General features: G+C 42.7%; 1 protein-coding gene across 2 annotated transcripts in view; it reads left to right on the top strand.

The window, feature by feature from the left end:
- The window catches only part of LOC118357647 (unconventional myosin-Id), a 115016-nt gene that overhangs the window by 58862 nt on the left and 40730 nt on the right, over positions 1-15424 (top strand). For both annotated transcript variants that reach the window (XM_052478407.1, XM_052478408.1), the window contains exons 17-20: positions 11708-11931; positions 12421-12559; positions 12835-12939; positions 13376-13489. In XM_052478407.1, the coding sequence (XP_052334367.1) occupies positions 11708-11931; positions 12421-12559; positions 12835-12939; positions 13376-13489 (582 nt within the window). The remainder of the gene's footprint in view (positions 1-11707; positions 11932-12420; positions 12560-12834; positions 12940-13375; positions 13490-15424) is intronic.

Genomic DNA, 15424 nt, shown 5'->3' with positions numbered 1-15424 from the left:
TTAATTGCTGTTGTTACATGTGTCTGAGCGACTGTGGATTTATCAGTGAGACTAGCATTAGCCTAGCCTACAATCTGCCGACTGGGCCAGAACTGATCCCACCTCTATCCACACGCCACAGCAGTACTTAACCTGATCCTAATTCATCTGATGTAGGCATTATTAAAATAGCGTGTGAAGTGTTCTGTTACTTATGGTACATTTACAAATGCATGGCACCTGCAAAACGCCTACAGTAGCTACCTCCCAAATGGTCACTCTTCCAGACAAAATCAAAAGGAAACATGTTTCTCTTGTCACTCCTTGTATCAGTGACTTTGGCTTCGCTTAGGGAGGTGCTGTACCTGCACCCTCTGTTGTTGTGGAAGACTTTGATGATGAAATATCTCTTGATTATACTGAAGGATTTTTCCCTTCTGTCTCTCGGAGCTCATCCGTGTTCACATCTTGTGTTCTTTGATGCTCTTTGTTTACCACTGTGCTGTCAACGATGCTCAGTAACCGTTTGAGTATTCTCTTACTGCAATTTCCCACTGCCTCAACATCCTAACAACTTCCCACTGTTAAAGAATGAAACGCATTCAGGCACGTGTCCTTTTTGAATTCACTAACACTTATACATGAATAGTGTTTTTATATTTGAGATACAATGCAAAATGAATTAATACCGGCTTATATTTTATTCATAAATACTGGTCTGTGTATCCTTGAGTTGGTAATATAATTGATTCTCACCAGAACAAAACGTTGCAGGCTATTTGAGTATAATAATTCACACTTGGATTCACTGCACTAACAACAAGAAGAGAAAATAGTGCCGGGCGTTTTACACTCAAAACAATCCACTGACCTGACAGCAATGCATCTCCTCGACAGTGTGGAAGGATATGGGTAGACAGGGGGCTCTCGCCATGGCAACCAAGGTTTGGCACCCAGCCAAGGTGCACTGCTTTCCTCTGATATGACCTTCACTTGCCGTTCTCTCTATTTCCTCATAGAATCAGCCCTTTTCTTTCTATCCTTTGACATGTCTATTCATGTATAATACAGTATGTTATAAGTAACAGACCTGACTGTAAGATACAAGCATTCATTTCTAAAGGTTTATTTGTTTCAGTTAGTGGCTGACAATCTGTCCATGGAGGCAACGCAAATTGCTCACAAATTCCAATGATTTCCATCAATATTTGTATCGATCAACATGACAAAGAGTCTATTCTATTTTAACCTCAATTCCGCACAATACATGAACCAAATGATGGAACATAATGAACATGTATAGAGGATGTTAGTCTAGAGAGGGTTTTGGAGCAAGCCACTGGCTGCTGCCTTGAGCATGTGGTGATTGTGTTGTTCACCCGAGCGCTGGATTGATTAATCCGAGAAACCCATTGGCCCAGTGTCTCGGCCCAGTGTCCCCAGTGCTTGCCTGAGGTCAGTGTGTGTGTGTGTGTGTGTGTGTGTGTGGTGCCCTTGATAAATTGTGTCACACACTCTGCTTGATGCCGTCTCCGCCCACCTTGGTGTATTAAGCATTTCACTGGAAAAAAACAAATGTCCCGGGAGGACAGGGAAATAGTGGCACTCGGCATTTGATTGCAGTCAAGTGTGTCGCCCCGCCGGTCTTTCCATGTTTGATGTGTCTTGTGGATGACATGAAGGATATTTTGTTTAGCATGTTTAGTCAGAGACTATACATGGTATTGCCAACCCTTGCTTGTTTTACGGATGGATTGATGGCCTCTTTATTAGGCCTTAAGCAGTTGCAGCACTTAGTCTAACCTATAGTGTAGGATTTACTATTCCTTTTTTTATTTAACCTTTATTCTACTTGGCAAGTATATATTTTTTTACTTTAGTTTATTTAGTGAATATTTTCTTACTTGCCCTTAACCAACAATGCAGTTAAGTAAGCATTTCACTGTCAAATGCTTACTTTACAATCCTTTAACCAACAATGCAGGCGCATGTGACAAATAACATTTTATTTGTTGCAGGAAAGTTTGCAGGAATTTGAAAACGTGTAGTGTATTTGAGGCTTCTGAAATTCCAGACTAGATTTTCCCTACAAAAATGTCAATTATAATCCACATAATAATTCACATTTCCTGTTGATGCAGGATTATTTTCCTGCTGTGGCAGGATCCTACATCTGTATGTGATTTGTGCTGGACGGGCTCTCTCTACCCAAAATGCATTTCAAAGTGCCCTAATAAAGCCGTACCAATCTGTCCCACTTTGTCTGCCCGAGACGCCCCCAATTTGGCTTTGACGAGCTCGTAAATCTGGATCCCCAGAGCCATGGGAGTGTGTGGTTAGTACGACTCCATGATGGAGGGAGGGAGTCTGTTAAAGGATGATCAGATAGCTTTACTGGAGAGGAGGGAGTTCCGGCCTTGTTATTGACCTGATTTACCCACGCTCCCCTGGGTGTCGTCTCCTCTCCTCTCACCACCTTCCCACTCGTGATAATTCTACACCGTCTGCCCCTCTGTGTTTAAGCACAGCCAAGCAACAGTGTGTGTGGGAGATAGAGCCATCGGCATTTGAAATAATTGTTATATGGATAGTCGACATGTTTTATTTCAACTTTGTTTAAACTTGGATACTTGTTTGCTGCGCAGCCTGCACACTAAGCAAGGCGGGGGATGGACAGAGGCCGGTGGTGTGTGTGACCATAGAAATAGAATGAATAGAACGGTCTTGGAACGTCTATCCCTGGCAATTTGACTGGTAAACTCATGGGAACACGATGCAATAATTTCCATGGTAATGTAGAATGTTCATTCAAATGATGTTAGCCAGAGTCATATACAGTGAGCTACAAAAGTATTCATAGGTTTCACCTCCGTCACTCGGTCGCGTCATGCCATTGTTATGAACGTTCTCAAGCCGCCTTTCACTGGCGGCGCCATAGTGGTGCCCGAAAGTGGTGATAGCCTCCGTCCAGAATGTCTAGGTTTAATTACTGTTTCGTCTAAATTACACTATTGCCTGGAAATACAAAGACATTGCTAAAGTAGTCAAATATTCAGTAGGAAACTACTTTGCCATCAAATTTACTTTAGACAGTTGGCAATGTTGTCATTAACTAACAAAGTTCATCAAAATAGCTAGCAATGGCAACGTTAGCTAGCTAAAATCCGTCCCCATTCTTTTGTTTTTCTACTAGTTATTTGCCTCCTTTTGAATGTCATCGTATTTCCAAGCCACTGTATTGCATTTTTGATCATCTTCATCAGCGCTCATTGACAATGCATTGAGTAGAATGCTCAGTCAAGGCATCAGTCCAACATATTGATGGCAATTTTTGTTGTTGTTTTGGCTCTGTACTCCAGCACTTTGGATTTGAAACTATACAATGACTATGAGTTTAAAATGCAGACAGTCAGCTATAATTTGTGGGTATTTTCATCCATATCGGGTGAACTGTTTAGAAATGACAGCACATTTTGTACATAGTCGCCCCATTTTAGGGGACCTAAATGATTGGGACAAATACACTTTTTTAAAATATATTTTTTATTTCACCTTTATTTAACCAGGTAAGCTAGTTGAGAACAAGTTCTCATTTGCAACTGCGACCTGGCCAAGATAATGGTGCAAATTATGGTGGAAAATAAGTACATGGTCACCTACAAACAAGCAAGATTTCTGGCTCTCACAGACCTGTAACTTCTTCTTTAAGAGGTTCCTCTGTCCTGTACTCATTACCTGTATTAATGGCACCTGTTTGAACTTATCAGTATAAAAGACACCTGTCCACAACCTCAAACAGTCACACTCCAAACTCCACTATGGCCAAGACCAAAGAGCTGTCAAAGGACACCAGAAACAAAATTGTAGACCTGCACCAGGCTGGGAAGACTGAATCTGCAATAGGTAAGCAGCTTGGTTTGAAGAAATCAACTGTGGGAGCAATTATTAGGAAATGGAAGACATACAAGACCACTGATAATCTCCCTCGATCTGGGGCTCCACGCAGGATCTCACCCCGTGGGGTCAAAAGGATCACAAGAACGGTGAGCAAAAATCCCAGAACCACACGGGGGGACCTAGTGAATGACCTGCAGAGAGCTGGGACCAAAGTAACAAAGCTTACCATCAGTAAGACACTACGCCGCCAGGGTCGCAAATCCTGCAGTGCCAGACGTGTCCCCCTGCTTAAGACCGTACATGTCCAAGCCCGTCTGAAGTTTGCTAGAGAGCATTTGGATGATCCAGAAGAAGATTGGGAGAATGTCATATGGTCAGATGAAACCAAAATATTACTTTTTGGTAAAAACTCAACTCGTCATGTTTAGAGGACAAAGAATGCTGAGTTGCATCCAAAGAACACCATACCTACTATGAAGCATGGGGGTGGAAACATCATGCTTTGGGGCTGTTTTTCTGGATAATTTGTCTGTCATAGTTGAAGTGTACCTATGATGAAAATTACAGGCCTCTCATGTTAAGTAGGAGAATTTGCACAATTGGTGGCTGACTAAATACTTTTTTGCCCCACTGTACAACAACACAGTTACACATGGAATGAACAAAACATGCAGTCAATAATACAGTAGAAAAAAAGAATACAGAGTCTATATACAGTTAGTGCAAATTAGGTCAAATAAGGGAGTTAAGGCAATAAATAGGCCATGGTGGTGAAGTAATTACAATATGGCAATTAAACACTGGAATGGTAGATGTGCAAAAGATGGATGTGCAAGTAGAGATACTGTGGTGCAAAAGGAGCAAAATAAATAAATACAGTATGCAGTAAATAAATACAGATGGGCTATGAACAGCTGCAGTGATCTGTGAGCTGCTCTGACAGCTGGTTCTTAAAGCTAGTGAGGAAGATGGGAATCTCCAGCTTCAGTGATTTTTGCAGTTCGTTCCAGTCAGTGGCAGCAGAGAACTGGAAGGAAAGGTGACCAAAGGAGGATTTGGCTTTGGGGGCAACCAGAGAGATATACCTGCTGGAGCGCGTGCTACGAGTGGATGCTGCTATGGTGTCCAGCGAGCTGAGATAGGGCGGGGCTTTACCTAGCAGAGACTTGTCGATAACCTGTAGCCAGTGGGTTTGGCGACGAGTATGAAGTGAGGGCCAGCCAACGAGAGCATACAGGTCGCAGTAGTGTATGGGGTTTTGGTGGCAAAACGGATGGCACTGTGATAGACTACATCCAGTTTACTGAGTAGAGTGTTGGAGGCTATTTTATAGATGACACCGCCGAAGTCAAGGATTGGTAGGATGGTCAGTTTTACGAGGGTATGTTTGGCAGCATGAGTGAAGGAAGCTTTGTTGCGAAATAGGAAGCCAATTCTATATTTATTTTTTGATTGGAGATGCTTAATGTGAGTCTGGAAGGAGAGTTTACAGTCTGGCCAGACACCTAGGTATTTGTAGTTATCCACGTATTCTAAGTCACAGCCGTCCAGAGTAGTGATGCTGGATGGGCGGGCAGGTGCGGGCAATGACCGGTTGAATAGCATGCATTTAGTTTTATTTGCTTTTAAGAGCAGTTGGGGCCACGGAAGGAGAGTTGCATGGAATTGAAGCTCGTCTGGAGGTTAGTTAACACAGTGTCCAAAGAAGGGCCAGAAGTATACAGAATGGTGTCGTCTGCTTAGAGGTGGATCATAGAATCACCAGCAGCAAGAGCGACATCATTTATGTATACAGAGAAGAGTCGGCCCGAGAATTGAACCATAGAGACTGCCAGAGGTCCGGACAGCAGGCCCTCCGATTTGGCACACTGAACTCTATCAGAGAAGTAGTTGGTGAACCAGGCGAGGCAATCATTTGAGAAACCAAGGCTGTTGATTCTGCCAATAAGAATGTGGTGATTGACAGAGTTGAAAGCCTTGGCCAGGTCGATGAATACAGCTGCACAGTAATGTCCCTTATTGATGGCGGTTAGGATATCGTTAAGGACCTTGAGCGTGGCTGAGGTGCACCCATGACCAGCTCGGAAACCAGATTGCATTGCGGAGAAGGTACAATGTGATTCAAAATGGTCAGTAATCTGTTTGTTAACTTGGCTTTCGAACACGCAATGATTACATCAAGCTTGCGACTCTACAAACCTGCTCGATGTATTTGCTGTTTGTTTTGGTTGTGTTTCAGATTATTTTGTGCCCAATAGAAATTAATCGTAAATAATGTATTGTCATTCTGGAGTCACTTTTATTGTAAATGAGAATAGAATATGTTTCTAAACAATTCTACATTAATGTGGATGCTTCCATGATTACAGATAGTCCTGACTGAATCGTCAATAATGATGAGTGAGAAAGTTACAGATGCACAAATATCATAACCGAGGTCCAGATCTGGGGAAGGGTACCTAAACATTTCTGCAGCAGTGAAGGTCCCCAAGAACACAGTGGCCTCCATCATTCTTAAATGGCAGAAGCTTGGAACCACCAAGACTCTTCCTAGAGCTGGCTGCCCGACCGAACTGAGCAATCGGGGGAGAAGGACCTTCGTCAGGCAGGTGACCAAGAACACGATGGTCACTCTGACAGAGCTCCGGAGTTCCTCTGTGGTAATTGAAGAACCTTCCAGAAGGACAACCATCTCTGCAGCATTCAGGCCTTTATGGTAGAGTGGCCAGACGGAAGCCACTCCCCAGTAAAAGGTACATGACAGCCGGCTTGGTGTTTACCAAAAGGCACCGAAAGGACTCTCAGACCATGAGAAACAAGATTATCTGGTCTGATGAAACCAATATTTAACGATTTGGCCTGAATGCTAAGCATCACATCTGGAGGAAACCTGACACCATCCTATTGTGAAGCATGGTGGTGGCAACATTATGCTGTGGGAATGTTTTTCAGTGGCAGGGACTGGGAGACTATTCAGGATCGAGGGAAAGATGAATGGAGCAAAGTACAGAGAGATCCTTGATGAAAACCTGCTCTAGAGTGCTCAGGACCTCAGACTGGGGCAAAGGTTCACCGTCCAACAGGACAATGACCCTAAGTACACAGCCAATACAATGCAATAGTGGCTTTGGGACAAGTCTCTGAATGTCTTTAAGTGGCTCAACCAGAGCCCGGACTTGAACCCAATCAAACATCTCTGGAGAGACCTGAAAATAGATGTGCAGCGACTCTCTCCATTCAACCTGACAGAGCTTGAGAGGATCTGCAGAGAAGAATGGGAGAAACTCCCCAAATACACATGTGTAATCGCTGCCAAAGGTGCTTCAACAAAGTACTGAGTAAAGGGTATGAATACTTATGTAAATGTAATATCATTTGTTTTGTTGTCTAAAAAACAGTTTTTGCTTTTGTCATTTTTGCTTTGTAATTATTGTGTGTGGATTGATTCTAATCAATTTTAGAATAAGGCTGTAATTTAATAAAATGTGGATGAAGTCTGAATACTTTCCAAATGCGCTATATATACACTGAACAAAAATATAAATGCAATGTGCAACAATTTCAAAGATTTTGCTGAGTTACAGTTCATATAAGGAAATCATTCAATTGAAATACAGTTGTTAGGCCCTAATCTATGGATTTCACATGGGTGGGCCTGGGAGGGTGTAGGCTCATCCACTGGGGAGCCAGACTCAGCCAATCAGACTGAGTTTATCCCCACAAAAAGGCTTTATTACAGACAGAAATACTCCTCAGCACCCCGCCCTCCCCCTCAGTTGTCAGGCCGGTTGGATGTACTGCCAAATTCTCTAAAACGACGTTGGAGGCAGTTTACGGTAGAGGAATTAACATAAAATGATCTGGCAACAGTTCTGGTGGACATTCCTGCAGTCAGCATGCCAATTGCACACTCCCTTAAAACTTCTTTGACATTGTGTTGTGTGACAACTGCACATTTTTTAAGTGGCCTTTTATTGTCCTCAGCACAAGGTGCACCTGTGTAATGATCATGCTGTTTATTCAGCTTCTTGATATGCCACACCTGTCAGGTGGATGGATTATCTTGACAAAAGATAAAATGCTCACTAACAGGGATGTAAACACATTTGTGCACAACATTTCAGAGAAATTAGCTTTTTGTGTGTATGGAACGTTTCTGTGATCTTTTATTTCAGCTCATCAAACATGAGACAAGCACTTTACATGTAGCGTTTATGTTTTTGTTCAGTGTAGGAGTAGATCTATGGGATCAATATCATGCCAAATGTATTCGCAAATGTAAATCACCAATCCACAAATGTAAATTGCTTTCCACAAATGCAATTCACTATCCACAAACAAACACCTTTTGATTTGTATTTGTAAATCAATATATTGCATTTTAAACCTTTTTTATAACTGCAGACATGCAGGTCATTTCCAAGGGCCGTAAGTAAAATGACTGCCTTAAAGAAAGCGGTTTGTATTTGGAGAAAAAATAGTTGATCCCAATGATGCTGTTGACCCGGGTCACTTGTTGCTGCGGAAAAGGAGGCGGTCAAAGGGGGTGAGTGTAACTGGTGTGAAATGGCTAATTAGTTGATGCGCGCTAATAGCGTTTCAATCGGTGACGTCACTCGTTCTGAGACCTTGAAGTAAACTCAGCAAAAAAAGAAATGTCTCTTTTTCAGGACCCTGTCTTAAAAAGATAATTCGTAAAAAATCCAAGTAACTTCCAAGATTTCACTGTAAAGGGTTTTAAACACTGTTTCCCATGCTTGTTCAATGAACCATAAACAATTAATGAACATGCACCAGTGGAACGGTCGTTAAGACGCTTACAGACAGTAGGCAATTAAGGTCACAGTTATGAAAACACCTAAGAGGCCAAATGTTCAGTTTTTCCAAAAAGATTATTTGTGTAGGAGAAATCGCTCCGTTTTGTTCATCACGTTTGGATAAGAAAAAAAATAAAAATTCAGTCATTACAACGCAAACTTTTTTACAAATTAACTCCATAATATCGACAGAAACATGGCAAACGTTGTTTAGAATCAATCCTCAAGGTGTTGTTCACATATCTATTCGATGATAAGTCACTCGTGGCAGTTTGGTTTCTCCTCTGTTCAAAATTGAAAAATGCACGCACCGGGAGATTACGCAATAGATTCAACGGAGGACACCGAGCGAACACCTGGTAAATGTAGTCTCTTATGGTCAATTTTTCAATGATATGCCTACAAATGCGTCACAATGCTGCAAACACCTTGGGGAAACGACAGAAAGTGTAGGCTCATTCCTTGCGCATTCACAGCGCCTCAAATCTGGCTCACTTCCTGTATGAAATGTAATCTTGGTTTCGCCTGTGGCATTAGTTCTGTGACACTCACAGGCAATATCTTTGCAGTTTTGGAAACGTCAGTGTTTTCTTTCCAAAGCTGTCAATTATATGCATAGTCGAGCATCTTTTCGTGACAAAATATCTTGTTTAAAACGAGAACGTTTTCATCCAAAAATGAAATACTGCCCCCAGAGGTTCAAGAGGTTAACTTGGGTCAAACGTTTCGGGTAGCCTTCCACAAGCTTCCCACAATAATTTTGGTGAATTTTGTCCCATTACTCCTGACAGAGCTGGTGTAACTGAGTCAGGTTTGTAAGGCCTCCTTGCTCGCACATGATTTTTCAGTTCTGCCCACAGATTTTCTATAGGATTGAGGTCAGGACTTTGTGATGGCCACTCCAATACCTTGACTTTGTTGCCCTTAAGCCATTTTGCCACAACTTTGGAAGTATGCTTGGGGTTATTGTCCATTTGGAAGACCAATTTGCGACCAAGCTTTAACTTCCTGACTGATGTCTTGTGATGTTGCTTCAATATATCCACATAATTTTCCTTTCTCATGATGACATCTATTTTGTGAAGTGCACCAGTCCCTCCTGCAGCAAAGCACCCCCACAACATGATGCTGCCACCCCCGTGCTTCACGGTTGGGAGGGTGTTCTTCGGCTTGCAAGCCTCCCCTTTCTCCTCCAAACATAATGATGGTCATTATGGCCAAACAGTTCTATTTTTGTTTCATCAGACCAGAGGACATTTCTCCAAAAAGTACAATCTTTGTCCCCATGTGCAGTTGCAAATCGTAGTCTGGCTTTTTTATGGTGGTTTTGGAGCAGTGGCTTCTTCCTTGCTGAGCTGCCTTTCAGGTTATGTCAATATATGACTCGTTTTTACTGTGGATATAGATACTTTTGTACCGGTGTCCTCCAGCATCTTCACAAGGTCCTTTGCTGTTTTTCTGGGATTGATTTGCACTTTTCGCACCAAAGTACATTCATCTCTAGGAGACAGAACGCGTCTCCTTCCTGAGCGGTATGATGGCTTTGTGGCCCCATGGTGTTTATACTTGTGAACTATTGTTTGTACAGATGAACATGGTACCTTCAGGCATTTGGAAATTGCTCCCAAGGATGAACCAGACTTGTGGAGGTCTACAATTCTTTTTAGCTGATTTTCTTTTCCCTTGATGTCAAGCAAAGAGGCACTGAGTTTGAAGGTAGGCCTTGAAATACATCCATAGGTACACCTCCAATTGACTCAAATTATGTCAATTAGCCTATCAGAAGCTTCTAAAGCCATGACATCGTTTTCTGGAATTTTCCAAGTTGTTTAAAGGCACAGTCATCTTTGTGTACGTTAACTTCTGACCCACTGGAATTGTGATGAAATTGTGAAATAATCTGTCTGTTAACAATTGTTGGAAAAATCTACTTTGTCCATGACACAAGTAATGTCTTAACTGACATGCCATAACTATAGTTTGTGGAGTGGTTTGAAAAAGAAGTTTTAATGACTCCAACCCGAGTGTATGTAAACTTCCGATTTCAACTGTATATTTAATAACCACAAAATCAACCTCCCCAGGTGAAACACTTCCCCAATATTTAATATGCTAATGTCAGAGACTATTTTTCAAATCAACCACCGCCAAACATGCATACGTTAAGGAATCAAATATTAATGATCTGCAGAATTACGGCATATTAGAATTCATGTACTGTGTGACTAAGACTGATGAATTACCATTGATATACAGTATATGAATGATATGACTGCAACATTAACGAGTTGCTTTTGAGTGTCAACATCAAACACAGTTGAGACTGTCAGCACTGTATAGGGTCTTTGTTTGTTGTTTACAGTAAGTTAAATAGACCGGTACGGGTCTATGAATCATTATGAAGTCAACAAGGAGCATATGGCAGTGGTTTTAGTGAGGAAAGGAGCAGAAGACATGTCTCCCTGGGGTCCCACTACCATTTATTATTCATGTTTTCTGGGGGGTGTTCCGGAGCGGTTGATAGGGTGGGGGTGTAACTCAAAGTTTGGTTACGCCCGGCTCAGAGCATTCTTTTCATTAAGAGTCCAACACACATGCTGTTCAGATTTACAGTAACATTTTATGATGTGAATCTTTGTTTTGGCTTTCTTGCTTCAGATCATAAAAATGTACATAAAAGTTATTTTTGGCATTCTTTTCAATAAGACTCCCAACATACACGCTGTTCCGATTTTACAGTTGCTGACATGAATGTGTCATTGAATTATGTGAATCTTTTGGTCTGTCTTGCTCGAGTTTATGCATCTGAACGTACTGTATCTCATTTGAAATGTGTCCGAGAAAATGTTGCTCAAATATAGGCTGCCTTCATTTATACGTTTCTGTTATATTAACCGTGCGTTTCATACTCTAGACATACATCCTGTTAAACTAATAGTTGTTATTTGGGAGGTACAGGATCCATAGAGGCTTACTCATTCCCACTGTGTTAACCTATCCATTCTCTTCACCAGGTATGGCGCGGTACCATAGCCAGGATGCGTTACCGGCGCATGCGAGCCGCCCTCATCATCCTGCGGGCCTACCAGCACTACAAGGTCAAGTCCTACATCAAGGACGTCAACCGCAAATTCAAGAACGTGCGCTCCATGAAGGACCACGGCAAGCACGTCAAGTGGCCCACGCCGCCCAAAGTCCTGCGGAAGTTTGAAGAGGCGCTGCGGAACATCTACAACAGGTAAACAAAGTGTCACACACACACACACACAAGGGGTTGTAAGTATGAGTAATCCCACCTCTGTTCGGGTAAAACATCAACCCTTGAACACGATGCACTGTAAGCCCTTCCATCAGTATTATCAGTGTAGTACGAGTTGTGTGAAGTGTACAGTTTTCTACTCCAACTGGTTTCCCTTTGAAGGTTTTTACCCATGTGTCTTCCAGCCTCAGGTCTGTGGTGGACATAGATTTACCCCATCAAAGCCTCGTTCAATACTTTCATCCGGAGAAAGTGAAATTTCACACTTGATGCTTTGAAAGTACAGTTTAAAGGCAGGATGTTTCATGTCAGAGAGAGTGCAGCCCCCCCCCCAAATAAAATCCCTGTTATGCAGTATCATCACGTCAGAAATAGCCAATCATGTTATCAAGACCATAGACTCTACAGTGTCAGAGTCGATATCTTGGCTCCATTGCTATTCCTGTGGGTGTTTCCACGCTGCTCTAGGTGGTGGGCATGGACTCTGATCAAAGACCTGACTCCAGAGGAGAAGCTGCAGATCAGGGCCAAGGTGGCCACCCTGGAGGCCCTCAAGGGCCAGAGACCTGACCTGGGGCTGCAAAGGACCTGGGAGGGCAACTACCTGGTGAGTTGGATTGGCTAGGGGGGTTCTGACACTTGCTCTGAGCTCCTCAAAGGGAGAGGTTAGAGGTTGATGTGTGTGTTTCTGATGTTGTTTTTAATTTTAATATAGTTGTAAATGTGTGTGCGTTTTTTGTCGGTGGGGCAGTGGGGGGGGGTGCGACGTGTGTGTGTGTTGTTGAACTAAATTTTTATGGAAAGTGTTTTTTCTTTGTAGAGGAGTTGATCTTAATTACAGTCTTTGTCTCTCTCTCTCTGTGTGTGTATGTGTGTTTTCAGAAGCTAGACAGTCCTGACACAGCGTCCTCCTTCACCTTGGTGTCCTGTGAGTTGCAGCGTAAGGACAAGTTCATGAGAGTGCTCTTCTCCTGCAACGTGCGCAAGGTACAGTAGGGTTGGGGACTATTACCTAACCCAAACCCTATACCACACTGGTGGACACATACACCATACACAGAATAGAGAATACGATCACATCTATTGCGCACACACCCTCCACACACAGGGGCAGACTGGGACCAGAAATCGGCCCTGACATTTTTAACACACCAGACAATTATTTTCCTTGAGGCCCCAGAAAATTCTAATTTTGCGGAGAAAAAAAAATTAATTACAATAAAATGTTACAGGCCCACTGGTCCAAAAAATGGACCAGCCATCTGGCATTTGCCCAACATGCCAGATGGCAAGTCTGCCCCTGCACACACACACACATTCTCACCCAACTGTCCCTGAGTTTAGCCAACTCCCAGTTGTGTGTGTTGGCTGTGTGTGTGGGGTCTCCTGTGGGGTGACGGATAAGGGTCTTTGTGTATCCCAGATCAACCGTTTCCACAAGGCAGAGGACCGGGCCGTCCTCATCACAGACCGCCACCTATACAAGATGGACCCCCTCAAGCAGTACAAGCCCATGAAGAGCATCCCCCTCTACAATGTAAGAGCACCTCCCCTGTGTGGTTAATATAGTGTATTGTGTAGTTGAAATGAATGGACATCTTACTATCTGTGGCTCTAAACAGTCTAAAGGGTCTCTCAAAATCATTCTCAATTGATAATTGATTAATAGCATGGTTTGTGGAACAGGAAATAAAACACTATGTAGAGATAATGGAATAATTGCCCTTTTCACGTCTCCGTAGACTGATTTAAAGGAGATTAAATGGAATTTCGTTTTGTTTGAACTAATCGTAATTGTTATCAACTCTCGTCTTAGAGATGATCTTATCATACTACGTACGGAGACTGTTATTTGTCGCGAAGGCAACAAGGTTTAAATGTACAACTCTTCCCATCCTTTATCCACTGCATTAATGTTGTGTTTTTAAAAAACGGTCTCACTGATTTGGTGGACGATAAGGCACACGGATCCTATGATCCTCGTTTCCCGTGGTTAAGTCCTCTGGGTCCTTTTTCGATTTACAGCAGCACGTCCCTGCTATTGATTTATTTTTTTCATGGCTTTTCATCGCAACTCTCTTTATGTAACCTACCGTACACCTGAATTTGAACCTCTCGTTTTCAAGTAGTCAAAGTGCGTCCCAAAGTATAATCTCTAGTATTGCAGTACAGGCGGCTTATATCTTGAAAGTTGACCTTGTGGATAAAGAGCAGAAAGGGAGGAAGAAGCAGCGAGTGAGATGGGGGGGGGTGAATGAAAGAGAGGCTGAGGAGTGAGAGAGGTAGTGGTAGCGAGGCAGAGGGGGGAAGAAAGCGAGAAGGTAGAAGGAGAGAGAGAGAGAGGGGGGCCAGATATCCCCTCCTTTCTTTTGATAAGGAAGCACAGTGTTCAATCTGACAAACTGTCAGGAAAGAATTATAGGACAAACACCCCGGTCTTATCGTTGCATCTGTAATGGAAATGAGAAATGGAAAAGCAGGGCTAGGAGAAGAATAGAGCTGCCTGAAGGGCTATCGGCTATTGTTTACACACACACACACACACACACACACACACACACACACACACACACACACACACACACACACACACACACACACACACACACACACGAGAGCCCGGAGAGGGAAGGCTGTGTGTTGGACACTCAGTCTAATGCACAAGGTAACCAGACAGAATCATCAGTATTGTTAAATGGTGCAGACTTGGAGATATAGACTGAGTGTACAAAACATATTAGGAACTCTTTCCATGACATAGACTGATCAGGTGAACGCTGATCCTTTATTGAGCTCACGTGTTAAATCCACTCCAATCAGTGTAGAAGAAGGGAGGCGACGGGTTAAAGAAGCATTTTTTGGCCTTGAGACAATTGAGACATGGATTGTGTGTGTCATTCAGGGGGTAAATGAAAAACATGTAAGTGCCTTTGAATGGGGTTGGTAGTAGGTGCCAGGCGCACCGGTTTGAGTTAGTCAAGAACTGCAATGTTGCTGGGTTTCCTGTGTGTCGAGAATGGTCCACCACCCAAAGGACATCCAGCCAACTTGACACAACTGTGGGAAGCATTGGAGTCAACATGGGCCATCATCCCTGTGGAACGCTTTCGACACCTTATAGAGTTTAATGGCCCCGGTGAATTGAGGCTGTAAATTATTAGCATTTCAATTAATATAATTATCAACTGTGTGTAGTGAATCCATTTGGTCTTTTCTCCTCTTTCTCAATCCCCACCCCTTTCCTTTGTCTACCAAGCCTTCATATCGGCTTCGTCCGCTAGGGACTTTTTCTTTGTATCATGTAGTAACCCAAATATCTACCGTTTAATGTAATTCTGTGTCATTATTTAGTTAGTTAGTAAATAAATAATTAAGCCAATTTGTACATCTCTGATTCATGATTTAGGCCAGGGTTTGTGCAGATATCCAAGAGTTTGCTGGTGAGGTATTATTAATAATTAATAATACATTA

The sequence above is a fragment of the Oncorhynchus keta genome, chromosome 24 (genome assembly GCF_023373465.1).
Source record: "Oncorhynchus keta strain PuntledgeMale-10-30-2019 chromosome 24, Oket_V2, whole genome shotgun sequence".
NCBI lineage: Eukaryota > Metazoa > Chordata > Actinopteri > Salmoniformes > Salmonidae > Oncorhynchus > Oncorhynchus keta.
The sequence above is the reverse complement of the archived record's forward strand: the minus strand, read 5'-3'. Positions and strand labels throughout refer to the sequence as shown.